The 16,033-nt window shown below is 43.9% G+C and overlaps 1 protein-coding gene across 1 annotated transcript; it reads left to right on the top strand.

Annotated features, from left to right (window-relative positions):
• The first annotated feature begins 407 nt into the window (after positions 1–407).
• On the top strand, positions 408–15,444 carry HSP90B1 (heat shock protein 90 beta family member 1). The gene is made up of 18 exons (XM_027871299.1): positions 408–514; positions 2,434–2,536; positions 3,505–3,646; positions 4,105–4,221; positions 4,765–5,096; positions 6,845–6,956; positions 7,348–7,464; positions 7,887–8,003; positions 8,958–9,095; positions 9,209–9,286; positions 9,377–9,442; positions 10,560–10,829; positions 11,443–11,688; positions 12,298–12,434; positions 12,803–12,881; positions 12,985–13,140; positions 14,045–14,155; positions 15,079–15,444. Exons 1-18 carry the CDS (start codon positions 463–465, stop codon positions 15,106–15,108), a joined length of 2,403 nt encoding a protein of 800 aa, XP_027727100.1. The 5' UTR covers positions 408–462; the 3' UTR covers positions 15,109–15,444.
• The last annotated feature ends 589 nt before the right edge of the window (positions 15,445–16,033 follow it).

Raw genomic sequence — 16,033 nt, 5'->3', positions numbered from 1 at the left:
TTGGTCGACCTTCCTCCGATGTCGGAGCCGCCCGAGCTAGGGGCCCGCGGAGGCTGGTCATTGGCCGGGAGCGACGTAGCTCTCGTGGGCCAATCAGCCGGAGCCACGCTTCGGTCCTCGGGCCCCTCACCTGGAGGGCTGTCATTGGCGGATCGCCGCCTCCTCCCCCCACCTCTGCTTCCCATTGGCCGCGCGGGGTGCGTGGTGCGGCGCTATTGGCCGGTTCGTGTTTCCCGTCCCCCGCCCGCAGGGAGTGGGGGGTGAAAAGCGAGCGGCCGGGCTTGGGGGGTGGTGGGCGGATCGCGTCGGTGTCGCTGCCCTGTGTGCCGCCGCCGCTGCCGGAGCTCGGGGCCTGAGGAGCGGAACCCCGCCGGCGGAGGCGGACGGAGGACGAGGCCGTGAGCTGTAGCCTGACGCGCCGTGCCGTGCCGGAGTAGACCGAGCGCCGCCGCCTTCGCCGCGATGAAGGCCCTGTGGCTGCTGGGCCTCTGCTGCGTCCTGTTGCTGGCCTGCGGTGAGTGAGAACGAGGAGGAGGCGGGGGCCCGGCCTTCTGGAAGCTTCCGCGGCCGCCCACCCCCACCCGTCCCCCGGAGGCCGTGCCCGGGGAGCTTTGTCTGCCGGGGCTCGGCCCGCCTCCGCCCTCCCTGGGCCTTCCTCCCCTTGTCTCCGATTGCCCGCCCGTAGAATGGGCATGACCGGGCCGAGATGCGCGAGCGGCGCCGAGGGCCTCGGTTTACCTCTTCTGTAAAATGGGAGTGACCACGTGGAGCGAGTGGTGCTTAGCGAGGATGCTTAAAGAGGCCCCATCCTGTGGTGGCTGGATCAGGTCTATCCGTGCCTTCCTCTCCTCCCCACCACCCTGCCTTAATTTACTTATGCCTAAAAATGGAGGTGCTGGTGCAGAGAAAGGCAGCATAGACGCTCGTGTGCATTTATTAAGCGCCTGCTGTGTGGCAAGCACTGGGCCAAGCTGAGGATATAAAGGCGGAGAAAAAAAAAAAACCCAGGCTGGCCGGATTGTGAACACTGCCTCCTGCAAGCGGATATCCAATCTCTATTAAAGTACCTACTATGTGCCACACGCTGGTGGCTGGGAGTATTTTTCTTTAAAGCCCTCCCCCCCCCAAAAAAAAACAAAAAACCTAACCCAATCAGGAACCCTGTTGTCATTGGAATGGTTATGAGTCTCTACTTGGACAGCCAGATGTTGTTAAGCACCTACTATGTGCCAGGCACTGGGATTAAAAGAAAGGGAGGAAAAAAATCAGTCCGTTTTCAAGGAGCCCCCAATGTAATGGAGGAGACAACGTGCGAAGGGCTGTGTACAAATACGATCTATGCAGAACGATAATAGAATATTTTATTGTTATTCTAATACTGTTAGAATGCTGTTCTAATTTATGTTGATATTCTAGTATCACATGATGTCATTAGAATATTATTCACTAGAATGAAGGCACTGGAACTAAGCGAGCTGGGGAAATGCTGCTTGTAGAAGGCAGGATTTTAAGTGGTATTTGAAGGAAGCGGGGCGGGGGAGAATTCCAGGCATGGGGGACCGCAAGAGAGAATGCCCCGAATGGAGAGACGGGCTGGAAGTCTCGTGCATGATGATGCCGAGGCACTAGAGCGATGGATGCAGGGCCAGCCTTGAAGTCCAGGGTGAAAGTCAACATCCCTACCCTCAGTTTCCCTCTCTAAAATGGGGCTGATCATGCAGAGAAGGCAGCATAGCATTATGAGGCTGAGCTGGGTTCCAGTGTTTACTCTAGACAAGATACCGAGGAAAAACACCATCCTTATAATCAAAGGAATGGGATTCAAACCCTTCTTATTGACACAACCTTTAATTGCTTTATTTTAGTCTCCCTGTCACTCAGTTTGCTTCTCTGTAAAATGAGGGTGTTGGGCTGGATGGGCTCTTGAATATGTTCCCTTCCCCTGCCTGGGTCCTCTCTTGGACCGTCTGGCCCCTGAGGACCTTTAGCGGATTTCTCTGCAGACCCTCAGCTCTTCTGCATTGATGGAGGTGCTCACAATTAGGGCCACGAAGTGATAAGTCAAACCACCCAGCCCTGGCTTGTATCTGCATTGCCCATTTAGGTCTCACCAGCAGGACTGTCCAGTTTAGAGACTGGGGGAAACCCCGGAGAAGGGACAGTTTGTGGTCATTCTGGCTGGCACTTGAACCCAGGGCTTTCCAAGTAGAAAGCTAACACATCTGTTTCTGTGGAGAAGGGGTGGGCCTGAGCAGTTGGTCATCCCTTTATTCAGCCCCACCCCTTGTACCAGAAGCTGATTTTGAGGTTCGATCCCATGTTCACAAGGCTTTTGGGCCTCCTTCCCGCACCACCCTGGGCCCCCTGTTAGTTCATCTGCTCCATGTGACTGGAAAGGCAGTTATCTCACACAGGAACATCCTTTTCCCTTAGGATCAGTTAAAGCAGACGACCAAGTGAACGTGGAAGCTATGGTGGAAGAAGATCTGGGAAAAAGCAGAGAAGGTTCTCGGACGGACGATGAAGTCGTCCAGAGGTTGGTGCTGACCTGAAACTGTCACGATGACTTACTTCATGGGGCCAGATGTTGTTTGTGGTGTCTGGTCTCAGAAAGGAAAAGGCATCTGAAATGTGTTGTCGAATATCTGAACAAAATTCAAATGACTCTGTCCTCTACCAAAGGCACAAGAAGTCAGGTTTTATTTTCATGTAAGAGTTTACCTCTTGGCTCCCTTTTAGCTGGTCCGGTAGAGCTGAAGACCAGGGTGAGCAACAGGTTTGTGAGCCATCAGAACAGAATTTCTCCAAGTATAATTGACCCCTGGTTATCAGAAGTAAATTATCAAATGGAGAGACTTGATGTCCATGGGGCAAGAAAGGGGTAAATTAAATCTGAGAAGTGGTTATTGGTTCTTGCTTATTGGGTTGGTGTGGGTATGTAATATATATTCCATACATTATATTCATATTTTTATTAGAAAGCACAGGGTAGAGATATGTAGAACCTAAGTATATTTAGGTTGTATATATTTCTGCCCTCAAACTTACATATTCATGTGTGCTTTCTAATGCAGTACAGATAATATTCCAGCATTGAAGAATCCTGAACAGCTAAAGGGTAATTCAAGAACACTGTTGACAGCCAAATAGTGTGGGATTGGTTTAAAAACTAAATTGAGAAAAGTGCCTGTGCAGAATAGCAGATTTCAGGATAAAGGGGATTGTAGAAAACTGAAAAGTTGTGTTGGTGTATTGTTTCTAAAGCTGAGGTTAATTATGCAAACTATTTATTAGTGGGCATTATAGATACAACATAATAATCAAGTGAAAGAAATGTTTGTTGAAAGGGCTTCAATTTTAGCTTTATTTATGAGTGAAGATAAAAGGTCAACAGATTAGACACCGGCTGTGCTTCCATTATCATATTAAACACTATGGTCCTTGTGTTTATTTGCTTACACTTATTTTATTGTAGCCTAACGTTTCCTTTTTCTCTATCCATAGAGAAGAAGAAGCTATTCAATTGGATGGATTGAATGCATCCCAAATAAAAGAACTTAGAGAAAAATCTGAGAAATTTGCTTTCCAAGCAGAAGTGAACAGAATGATGAAGCTTATAATCAACTCTTTGTACAAAAATAAGGAGGTAAGAATTGTATGCATCACCCCTTGTATAAAGCACATGGTGTAAAATCATAGCTCTTAATGAACTCTCCTGCCAAGATTTCTTCTCAGGTTTTTAGTTTTTCCCATCTCCACAGTACACAAATGTAGTAAAACAATTTTAAAACAGTGCTAACCTTCCTACCTTTTCCCAACAAATATATCATTTTGTTACGTGGAACTAGTGATTGTAAGTCTAGTTAAGATCAATTATGTTAAACTCACCCTGTCACAGAAAAAAGGTAGGCAACAGATAAGTAGTTTCTCATGTCAAGTATTAAGAAAATTAAGTGACCCAGTTTACCAGATGAGATCTCAATAAGAGTAGATAGATACAAGATTTGAATAGCTTTTTAGGATCCTTGGACAGAAATAAAGTAGGTCTTAAGTCTGATGTTAAATGTGTATTTTATCTGGGCCCTCTCTTTCAAATTATTGTAGATTTTCCTTAGAGAACTGATTTCAAATGCTTCTGATGCCTTAGATAAAATAAGGCTAATTTCACTGACTGATGAAAATGCTCTTTCTGGAAATGAAGAACTAACTGTCAAAATAAAGGTAAGCTTGAAATTAACACCAGCTAATGCTTAAAAACAAAAGATTTTCTAGAAATTAGGAGATGACAGAGTCAATATTTGGAGAATTAATGTTGCGGAGTCTTTCCTTCCATCCCAGTATACTTTGTTTTTTCCCCATATTGAGTCTTGGGGTTTGTGCCATCACTTAGGGAGAGAGAACATAATGGGTGTGTATGTGTGTGTACCTATATGTACGTACTGTGGTAGTTAACATGAACATTAATGGATGGTGACCTTCGAATACAATAAAAACCTGAGTCACCATGGATTAAATTAAATACTAAATATATTAGTAACATACTTAGTGTATAAATGCTAGTATACTTGATTTTTTTTTTAAGAAGGAAAGCATTTGCCCACTTCAAAGTATTTTTTACTAACCATTTTCTAAAATAGCAATACCTTTTTATCCTTGCTCCAAACCTTCATTTCAGCTGGCTGTGATAGGGGTTGGGTTGTACAATTTGCTTTGAGTGTTCAGCATCTTAAACGTTTCAACATCTTGTCCTTCTTTTGATTGTAGTGTGATAAGGAGAAGAACCTGCTGCATGTTACAGACACTGGTGTTGGCATGACCAGGGAAGAATTAGTTAAAAACCTTGGTACCATAGCGAAGTCTGGCACAAGTGAATTCTTAAACAAAATGACTGAGGCACAGAGGGATGGTCAGTCAACCTCAGAGTTGATTGGCCAGTTTGGTGTAGGTTTCTATTCTGCCTTCCTTGTAGCAGATAGGGTTATTGTTACATCAAAACATAATAATGATTCCCAACACATCTGGGAATCTGACTCCAATGAATTTTCTGTCATCGCTGACCCAAGAGGAGACACTTTGGGAAGAGGTACCACCATAACGTAAGTATCACTATTCCTGTTGTGCCTTAATCTGCTCATAATCGTCTGTATGTCTGGTGGTTGGCCATTAAGCGCCTGTGTTTCCTACCTCATGGGGTTCTGAAGACAGTGCTTTGTAAGCTCTAAAATGCGGTCTTGATGTGGGCTACTTTGTTGTTATTATGCTTTTAAAAGAGGAGGCTATGTCTTCATCTGCCATGTTTGATGATGATCCTCAATCACATGTCATTTGGCTTAATTTTGATGGCCTCGGTCATTTTATTGTTTGGCCAGGAGCCATTTGTTAAGTGCCCACTGTGTGTTAGGTGCACCGTGCTGCGTATTGGAGGTCCGAGTATAAGGAATGGAGCAAGCCCTGCTCCCATAAGCTTATGTTCTAATGGGAAAGACAAGGACATGTAAATTCTCTACTACACACATGGTAAGGTGCACAGAGCCATTAAATACAAGGTAGTCTGGGAGGAAGAGCTCTGCAGGTGGGGGGGACCAAGAACAGCTTTATGCAAAAGATGATGCTTGAGCTGTGTCTAACGGGAGCAAAAGAAGGTAAGCGTCCCAGGCTGGCGGGACAGTGAGGAAAGTGAAATAGCAGGTGGCCACGGTGTGGGTGCAGCGGGCAGGGATGTCCAGCTCTCCAGATACAATAGAGAGCCACGAAGGGACTCATAACCATGGCATAAATGTCACTTTAGAATGAAACATCCTAAACAACTAAAAATGAACACAAAATAGTGTGATTTGTATACCTATCCCCTTACTGCAACAAAAATCTGGCCCCTCTCTAGCTTGTGGCTTGTTGGCAGCTTGTGGAGTTTTCAATTAAAGACTGGATTGTCCTAGAACAAGAGGAACAGTTTGAAGACGCTCAGCTCAGCACTGCCTTGTCTGTGAGGCTTGTCTGTCTGATCCTCAAAGCTCCATTCCCAAAGTAACTGTCCTTGCATGTGTTTAGTACGTTGGTACACGTATTCGTGTTACCTTTCCCTCAAAGAACATAAGCCTTTTGAGAGCAGGAAATGTTTTCATTTGTGTGTCTCTACTCCAGGTGCCTGGCACATAGCAGTCTTTTAATGAATGCCTGTTGGTTGATGGAATAAGAATGCTGTATTTTAGCAAAAATTACTGCTTTTTTAACCTGGGTAATTTTGGAATTTTTAGTTTCTAGCTTCTGTATTTAGTAACAAACACATGGAACTCCCCCGTTTACAGCCCTTGGCAAAAAGAAAATAACAATTTGGATTAATCTGTAGACATTACAAATAATCTCTTGTTGGGTTTTTTTTTTCCTTGGGAAACCTCTTAGTCTCTAATCCTGTAACAATTGTCATACTCCTTAGCCTGTGTTAGGGAGGCAGGGGAGCTATCAGTACCACTCTTAAGTGGTAAGTCTTGCTACTAAAAGCTGAAGGCTAGTGATTTCATTAATAATACCTGGAAACTATCTTGTCTTCAGAAGACATTTGCAATTTAAGTAAAGGTCTTCATCCTTGTCCATAGTGGTTAAGGCTTCTCTAAAACTCCCAAGGGACCAGTAGAGTTACTCATTATGAAATTTAGAGCCTAGTCAGGGAATGGTTTTTCCCTTACCTTCCCCCCTCCATCTCTGATCTAGGGAACACCTAGAGCTTCTTGAATTAGGAGAAAGATTTGGGAAAGTATTTGCATTGCTATGCTACTTGAGAAAATTGAAAAGCACAACTAAATCAACTGTTTCTACTGATTTTATCTTTTTTCTTTCTCCCTCGAAGTCTGGCTTTAAAGGAAGAGGCATCTGATTATCTTGAACTGGATACCATTAAAAACCTTGTCAAGAAATATTCACAGTTTATAAACTTTCCTATATACCTGTGGAGCAGCAAGGTAAATCTACTTTTTGCTCTAGAATTCATACAACAAACCTTGTCCCCTCCCACCACGCTCCATACAGTGAACTGTGATGTGCTGTGTGGGGCAGTCAGCATTTTTGCCTTTCAAAGGTTCTAATCGAGTCCTCTCAGACAGATAAGCCTAGACCTGATTACTACTTCTGGCTGTAAATGTATTTTAAAATTAGCCTCTGAAGCTTAACTGCTTCTGGCTGGAAAGGGGCAGGAGGTGTCAGAGCAGTCTCTCTTTAGCATTACGGAATAACTTGTACTGAGATTGCCATGGCACGAACATTGTCGGAAAACTGAAACTAATCTTCGATGGGTGTCCCACAAGGACACAGTTTAGAAACCCCTGCTTGAGCTCTGCCTTTGGGTCTCTGCAGACGGAAACTGTAGAAGAACCCATTGAAGAAGAAGAAGCAGCGGCCAAGGAAAAAGACGAGGTAGACGATGAGGCTGCGGTGGAAGATGAGGAGGAGAAGAAACCCAAGACTAAAAAGGCAAGCAGAGAAGTGGGAGCCCACATGTGGGCTGAGCTGCTTTTAGCCTTAGGGTTCAGCAGCCTGCCTGGAGGGGGAGGCTCTGCTGCGCTTCCAGGCACTTGAGGCCTCCTTGATGCTTCGCACCTGACTTTATCAGGTGGCAGGATTGTGCCATTTTAGAGCTAGAAGGGAGTTACGTATGGCCGTGGCTAAAACAATAACCATTAGGCCAACCACTCATTTGTGAGTTGTAATGTGAGGAAAGCTTTCATAAACAACCCTGGGAGGTGTGGGTGTAAATGCAAGGAAGGTCTTCATTTTAAAGGTGATGAAATGTGTCTGAAGAACTTAAGTGAATTAACCAAGGCTTACATAGCTCATGAATGTATGTGTGTAAGGACATAGGAAGGTATTTCTAACAGTCGTGTCTACCGTTTTAGGTTGAGAAAACTGTTTGGGATTGGGAGCTGATGAATGACATCAAACCAATATGGCAGAGGCCATCAAAAGAAGTGGAAGAGGATGAATACAAAGCCTTCTACAAATCCTTCTCAAAGGTAAGCCAGTCTAAAAGTGGACAGTTTGGATTGTAAGACAGAAGAAAGGGTCGTTTGGTATGTCATTATAGCGCTGAAATTTTTAGTTTTGAGTGTAATCAGCTCTGGGAAGTAAGCTTTATTTTTCTGGACCGTCTGTCCAAGCTGTGTGATGAGTTTCATCTGCTCATCTCTCTTCTTAAACACTGTATTGAATTTCTTACTGCTGTGTTTCTAACTTGTCTTGAGTCATTTTGTATTAATCACTTCAGTTGTTCTCGTAGTATCTGTACTTAAAATATTGTCCATGTAATCTTATAGCTCATCTTCCATTTCTGTCATATTAAGCCTAAATAATATTAGCTCTTATTTGGTTGACTATTTAACCAAAATAAATTATAAATTAAGGGAAAGATCTTCATGATCATTAAAAACACAGGTTTTTTAAAATTTCCTCCTTGATCTAATTTTTGTCTAGTTCCTGCCCCGTTTTGGTGGTCATCTAAAGGTTTGGTCTTCTCCCTCATCAGCCACACTCCCTCTCTCCCCCTCTCCCCCCTCCCCCCCCATCCCATCCATTACCTTGACCTCATCCTTCTAACCTTGATAACCTTTATCCTTTTATTTCTTCATACCTTCCTTCACAGGTATCCGTGTTCTTTTTTTCTTCTAGAAAAGGCTTTGATTATCTATCCACATTTTTCTTTTTCCTCTCCTGTCTACTAGAATTCATCTGTGTGCGCTTCCCCATATTTACAAGAGGGGAACAATTTTAACAGGATAAGTCACTTGAAAACCGTTCACAGATGTAAAGACTGTTTGTCTTCAGTCCTGAACTCAGAAATGAGTCTCAGCCTCTCGTGGCTCACCAATGGATGAACTCTAATGTGAATGTCTGTTCCTCATGGAAAAAGATTGAGCTTTCGTGTTTCCTGAGTGTATATATGAGACGGTAAAATAATCTCTTTTCCACAGGAAAGTGACGATCCCATGACTTTTATCCACTTCACTGCCGAAGGAGAGGTGACATTCAAGTCAATACTGTTTGTTCCCACTTCTGCTCCACGTGGATTATTTGACGAATATGGATCAAAGAAGAGTGATTACATTAAGGTTTGGTTTCGGTTTTTGGTTTTTAAACTTTGTCTCAGTATGTGGTCTTCAAGTTTAGAATTCTGTAGGAAGTGTAATTTTCTGATTATAATTTTGTTTTGGGTCTCTTGTAGCTATACGTACGCAGAGTGTTCATCACAGATGATTTCCATGATATGATGCCGAAGTACCTTAATTTTATTAAGGGTGTTGTAAGTATATTAAGACGCTTTTCTCGTTGTCACAGCTTTCAGCTAGTGCTGTGTGTTGTAGCTTGCCCACTGATTAACTTTCTTACTCAGGTGGATTCCGATGACCTTCCTCTGAATGTGTCCCGTGAAACTCTTCAACAACATAAATTGCTTAAGGTGAGCATTTGAAGCTTTCCTGAGCCATCTATCCAACCATACCGCATACAAATCTGACTTGACTTGACTCGTGGCCACCAGGGGGCCCCGAATGGACTTTTCGTTCTTGCATGCCTGTCATAACATCTTAGGGCACTGTGCAATCCCAGGATACTTTTCCCTATGATTTTCCAAATTAAGTGGGATTTTTCATTCATTTTTACTAATCAGATCAATTTTTACTTGGGGTTTTTTAGAGTTTTCCTTCAGAACCTTAAAGAATTCCTGGAGAAACTTTGACAAAATTGTCTTGTGATTAGGAAAACAGCATGTGTCTGAGGAAGTAGAGCCCCCTTTATATGCTTTCAGATGACACACAGCTGTCTATAGTAACGGGAGTCCCCGGGCAAGTCACCTCTGACTTCTCTAAGCACATATTTCAGCATTCTAGAACACCAAAACCAAGTGAGGTGTCTGGGCTGCCCACAAAGACCTATTTTAGTCCATAATGTGCCTGAGCCAGAGAATCAGAAAGAGCGGGGTGGGATTTTTAAGCCTAAGGACTGCAGGGAAAGTTAATAATAATGGAATCTTTGGACCCATAAAAGTATTAAAGGGTCTTTCCTACATTCCAGAGAATTAGATTATAATGCTGGTGGGGTGAGTGGGAAGTAGAAAGAAGGAAACTCTAAGCTGCAGCAGCAGAGAGAGGAGAAGTTCCTGTTCCTGTTGGAACACTCCTCATGTAAAGTGGCCCGTCTTCTTGTAATGTGCATCTGGGACCCTCCTGTAACAGGGTTCTTAACCGGAGGTCTGCGAATTTGGGGATAGGGTAGGGTACGCTTCTGACGATTTCAGTGTAATTTGTTTTCTTTTGAGATCCTATGTAGTTTATTCCATACATTTAAAAATATTTTAAAACCCCTTTTCTGAGAAAAGAGGCCCATAGATTTCACCAGATTGATTGCCCAAAAGGGGTCCAGGACACGGAGACCCTGTATGAATAGCTAAAGATGAACTATGCCTTGTAAAGAATACCTTGTTAACTGTAAGTTTAATCACGTGGCTTGCTTGAAATCTCATTTAAATGAAAGTTTCGTCTCTACTAACCTGTCTCTTAACACCTTGAATTTTCTAGGTTATTAGAAAGAAACTGGTCCGTAAAACCCTTGATATGATCAAGAAGATCGCTGAAGAGAAATACAATAAAACTTTCTGGAAAGAATTTGGCACAAACATCAAACTTGGGGTGATTGAAGACCATTCCAATCGTACCCGTCTTGCTAAACTGCTTAGGTTTCAGTCTTCTCATCACGAAAGTGACCTTACCAGTCTAGACCAGTATGTGGAAAGGATGAAGGAGAAACAGGATAAAATCTACTTCATGGCAGGAGCTAGCAGAAAGGAGGTGAGCACATTGTTGAAGAATTGGGCCTCCTGATAGATAACGTAGCTGTATGTTTATTGGGGGAGATGGGGAACAGTACAATTTACAGTTCTTTAACTGGTCTGTGAACTCTTAGCAGTCCCCAAAGTCTAAAGACTGTTTTCGTGATACTAAGATGGCATTTACCTGTTAAAGTGCCCCTCCCTTTTCCAACTACTTGCCTGTGTAAGGTCAGATTTCCTTCATATACTTAAACCAAAACCAATCACTATAGATTGAATGCACAGGCTTAGATGAGAATTTAGTTGTTTTCCATAAAAGATAGGCAAGAATGTATAAAAATGATGCCATTCTTCCCTTTTTATTTTTGCTTTGTTTGGGAAAATGTGAGTTTTCCCATAAAAATGTTATTTATTCTAACATGTAACATTTATCATTTTTAATGAACTAACTTTCAAAATTTATTAATTTTTAAATTCTAACACAGTAAATAGTAATAGATAAAATCCGTATTAGCAAAAGCTCTTTGAGGTCCTCAATAACTTTTATGAGTGTAAAGGGGTTAGAGACCAAGATTTGGGGCACTGCTGCTTTAAAGGACTCTTGTCATCCATGAAGTCCATTGGCTTTGCAGGCAGAATCGTCCCCATTTGTGGAGAGGCTTTTGAAGAAGGGCTACGAAGTGATCTATCTGACAGAGCCTGTGGATGAGTACTGCATCCAGGCCCTTCCGGAGTTTGATGGAAAGAGATTCCAGAACGTGGCCAAGGAAGGAGTGAAGTTTGACGAGAGTGAGAAAACCAAGGAAAGCCGAGCTGCCGTGGAGAAGGAATATGAGCCCCTGCTTGAGTGGATGAAGGACAAAGCTCTGAAGGACAAGGTAGCCCCTTGAGAGTGATTGTTGTGGTGTGTGTCTGCACAGGCCTCCGGCCCTGTGCTGGGGGGGCGAGGGGGGGCTGCTCCTCTCTCATCCCTACTTGGGTCCCTTTGAGGTTCGGCTCTGCCGTATGCCTCCCCTCGGCTCCCTCCTCCTCACCTGCCCAGATTGAAGTCTAAATGTTTGCAGAACACTTGGTCTGGAGCTGTCCTTTGCCCATCCATCCCTCTCTGTGTGTGTGGCATCTCCCACAATCACCCAGTCCCTTTCCTTTGTGCGGGGATTGTCGATGCTGGTGCCTTGCCCATCGTCTGCACCTGTGATTCTATTGGTGTAGAGAACTGCCAGTATGGGCAGCTCTGCATCAATGACTGTTAATGCAACTTGAAGGTTCTCAGAGTTGCCTAGGCCCCAGAGATATTGCATGGCTTACCTGGGTGCACAGCATCAGAAGCACCCTCGCACCCAGGTCCTGATGCAACTGGCATTTGGTTCATTATGGATTATGGATTATGGAATCCTATTTTAGCCCAAACTGATTATAGACAGACAGTACAGTAAATACGTTGTCACCTTTGAGACTCTCACACTTGGCTGCCTTTTCTCCTTAAGATTGAGAAGGCTGTGATTTCCCAGCGCCTGACGGAGTCTCCCTGTGCTCTTGTGGCCAGCCAGTATGGCTGGTCTGGCAACATGGAAAGAATCATGAAAGCTCAGGCTTACCAGACGGGCATGGACATTTCTGCAAAGTAAGCACGTCCTCCACGGAGGTTTCTGGGGCTCCTTACACTCTGTGCTGGGGTACAGGGCAGGCCCTGGGTATGGACCAGATGTCCAGTCCTGTTTGTGCTGGGCAGCCATTGGGAACAGCCACCTGCCCCTCCTGGTTCCCTAAACTGCAAACGTTAGAAATAAAATCAGATTTAGTTTTTATATATGAGATTTCACCTTTGCATCTTACCCTGTTTGCCCCTACCAAGGTAATAATAACTTAAGGTTCAGATTCCCTGTTCTAGAGGTAGCTTTATCTGGGGAGTAGTAAAAGAAAATGAAGAATTGAATGGCCCTGGATGAAGTCAGGAGGGTGTTTATGTTTGTTTCCTTTAACTTTTGACAGTTACTATGCCAGTCAGAAGAAAACACTTGAGATTAATCCTCGACACCCACTGATCAAGGACATGCTGCGACGGGTTAAGGTAAGTTAGCGGGCGTTGTCGAGCCCCCTCCTCTTCCTCATCTTCAGTTTCACTTGTGTGTTTCCTCATTAATGGTAATGAAATGTGTCTCTTTGCAAATCAGGAAGATGAAGATGACAAAACAGTTTTAGACCTTGCTGTAGTCCTGTTTGAAACTGCAACACTAAGGTCAGGGTACCTTCTACCAAACACCAAAGAGTATGGCGACAGGATCGAAAGGATGCTCCGCTTAAGTCTGAACATCGATCCTGATGCAAAGGTTTGTCCTTTTCCTTCTTCTTTCTCTGTAAATCAACTGAATCTCAGCTCTCCTTCCCTAGTACACTGAGATTTTTGGTACGTCTTGATAGGGACATTTTGAATAAATGGTGTATGTGGTAGTGATTCTGGTCAAAAAGGAAACTGCAGGCATTGCATAATCTTTGTTAATGGAGGTCAGCGAGAGACCCAGCTTTCTTCCTAGAGTTTTTATAACCCCCTCAGTTTCTCAGCCTGTAGAAATCCATTTTGCTGGGGTCAGGAGATGAGCATTACTCCTGCTTGTATGCCAAGCTAGCGTGACATGGTCCACTTGATTCCAGGGGGGACCTGCCAAGTTAACTCTGGGGATGCCAAAGTTCCCTCTCAGATGAAGCGGGGTTGACTTCTTCATAACCCTGTGGATAGGTGTGCAAACGCTTCTTTTCTTTTAATCCTGTTTGACAAGTGAGGAAAGTGAGGCTCAGGTCACATGGCAGAAACTGCCTGGCTCCAGCGCTTCCTCTTGCTGCTGTTCTGATGCTTCGAGAGCTGGTAGTCCACATGGGTCATCTGGGAATTTAAGTAACTGGAAGGCCCTTGTTCTCTCCCTCGTTCCTCAGTCGACCACCCCGTAAAGCAGGAGTGGTAATAACATTTATGTCGTGCCTGCTGTGTGCCGAGTGCTCTCCAAAGATGATCTCATTTTATTCTCACTGCAACCCGAGCAGGTCGGCACTATCTATTATCCCCATTTTACAGATGAGGAAACTGAGGCAAGCAGGTTGAGCGACTTGCCCAGAGGCGCACAGCTCGTGTCTCCAGGCCCAGCACGCTGACACTGAAGGGTCGTAGTGTAGACCGAGTGAAGGCGAGTCGGAGTTGCCGTGGATGCCTCTTGACGTTATGTTCCGTTTGTACCCCAGGTGGAAGAGGAGCCCGAAGACGACCCGGAAAGCGACACATCAGAAGATTCAAAGCCCGAAGATGAAGAGGAAGTTGATGTGGACGCCGAGGAAGAGGAAGAAACCGAGACAGTACGTGTGGAGGCCTGGCGCCGGGGCTGGAGCTGGGGCCCCGGCCCCGCCCTTGTCAGGGACACCCGCAGCGGGGTGGGTGGTGAGAAGGAGGCGACCCTTGGTCTGAGGCTGAAGGATGGCCGGGGATGCCAAGAGGGAAGGCCCTCCAGGTGGGAGGAGACAGGAGGGGAGGTGAAGGTGAGACGGAAAGGGACCCGGGGAAGAGATTGGTATTGAATCCTAGAACCAGTAGGGGCTGGCTGGAGGGATGTGCTCGCATCTCCATTGTAGAAGGTGAAGGAGAGTCAGGGAAAGGCTTTGTTGAGGTGGTGTGGCCCAAGATGGGCCCCCGAGGTGGGAGAAGGAGGGTCAGGGGAGAGAAGGCCACTTAGGCCAGACCGCGCTGCCTTGGAAAAGGATTGTCGGAAGTCTCAAGAAGAGTTTCTGTTAGCTCCTGGAGGCAATAGGGAGCCATGATCTAGTAGGCCCTGCTTAAGGGCAGTGGTGGGGATGGGGTCTTGGGCAGGGAGATGACAGTGGGGCTGTGGTCAGAGGAGGGCAGGTGTGGCAGCTGTAGGTGCAGAACGCTAGAAGGGGAGGTCGAGGAAAGAACTTGGGCTTGGGGTATTTATTGATGTAACAATTGTAATTGCTGTAGCCCTACCTACTGTGAGAGTATTTGTAATTTTGTTGCCAAAATTACAGCTGCCCATCTTAATTTAAATGTATATAATGCTGATAAAACTCTTAGAGATATTTTTACCTCAAGGAGAAAGAAATTCATAGTGTCAAGTGACTCCTGTATGATTTTAGCCAACATGCTGAAACCATGTCCAGAAAAACAAAATGGAGTCATGTTTTAAAACATTGGAAAGCTGTAGTTTATGTAGTTACCTGATCTGAATATGAAATTAACTGTTTTATGTGTTTTGTCTTTACAGAAATCTCCAAGCGGAAAAGATGAGTTGTAACTCTCACCATTGGAATCCACTGCATCCAGTGTAGAGAGAAAATGTGAATTTAAATTGTTCTGTTTGGGGAGGCTTGGGATATTTTTTGTGGGTTGTTTTTGTTGTGTTTTTTTTTTTTTTTGCCTTTTTTTTTTTTATACCCCCCTCACTGTAAAAATGTCAGGATTGTGGCTCACAGGAAGAAGCAGTTTTTTGTTTGTTTTTATTTTTATTTTTGGGGTTTTTTTTTTTTAGTTGAAATTTTTTTTTAACATTCCTCATGAATGTAAATTTGTACTATTTAACTATTTGGTGTAAAATCTTGTCATGTGTACAAAAATAAAAAAAATTCCCAAATACCATGTGTTTTTATTAACTACACACTTCTAAAGGCAGCAAAATATTTGGGAATTCTCTTCATTGAAGAAAAGCTTGATAAAAAATAGTCAAAGATGCCCTTCTTTAGAACAAGATTGAAACAAGTAAAAAGGTATTCCATTGCCTGGGAGAGAGAAACATATTGAGTTTGGTAATTTCTAGAGGGAAAAAATTTGGAAGTAGGTGAAGAAGTCACAGATGAAGCAATACATCTTTAGCCTTAGCTTTCTTGATAAATAATAGATCTATTACTTTTAGTATTTGATAAACACAGTGACCTCAGGCTGGCAAAAAAATTGGACAGCAGTGTGGAAAATATTAGATTTAGACCAATTCCTTAAAAAAAAGGCTTCAAATGAGTATATGACCTCGATGTTAAAAGCCATATCATAAACAAATTAGAGAAACAGGGAAAAAATTAGATCTACAGAAAATTTAAAGGGGAAACAACAGGGAAAACTTTGCAGTTAATTTCTCTGGTAAAGGTCTCATTTCCAAGATAAGGAAGTGATTTAATAAGAATGAATCTTTTCTTCAGTTGATAAATGATGTAAGAAGAAGATCAGGC

The sequence above is a fragment of the Vombatus ursinus genome, unplaced genomic scaffold (genome assembly GCF_900497805.2).
Source record: "Vombatus ursinus unplaced genomic scaffold, bare-nosed wombat genome assembly UNPS02003292.1, whole genome shotgun sequence".
NCBI classification, from domain to species: Eukaryota; Metazoa; Chordata; class Mammalia; order Diprotodontia; family Vombatidae; genus Vombatus; species Vombatus ursinus.
The sequence above is the reverse complement of the archived record's forward strand: the minus strand, read 5'-3'. Positions and strand labels throughout refer to the sequence as shown.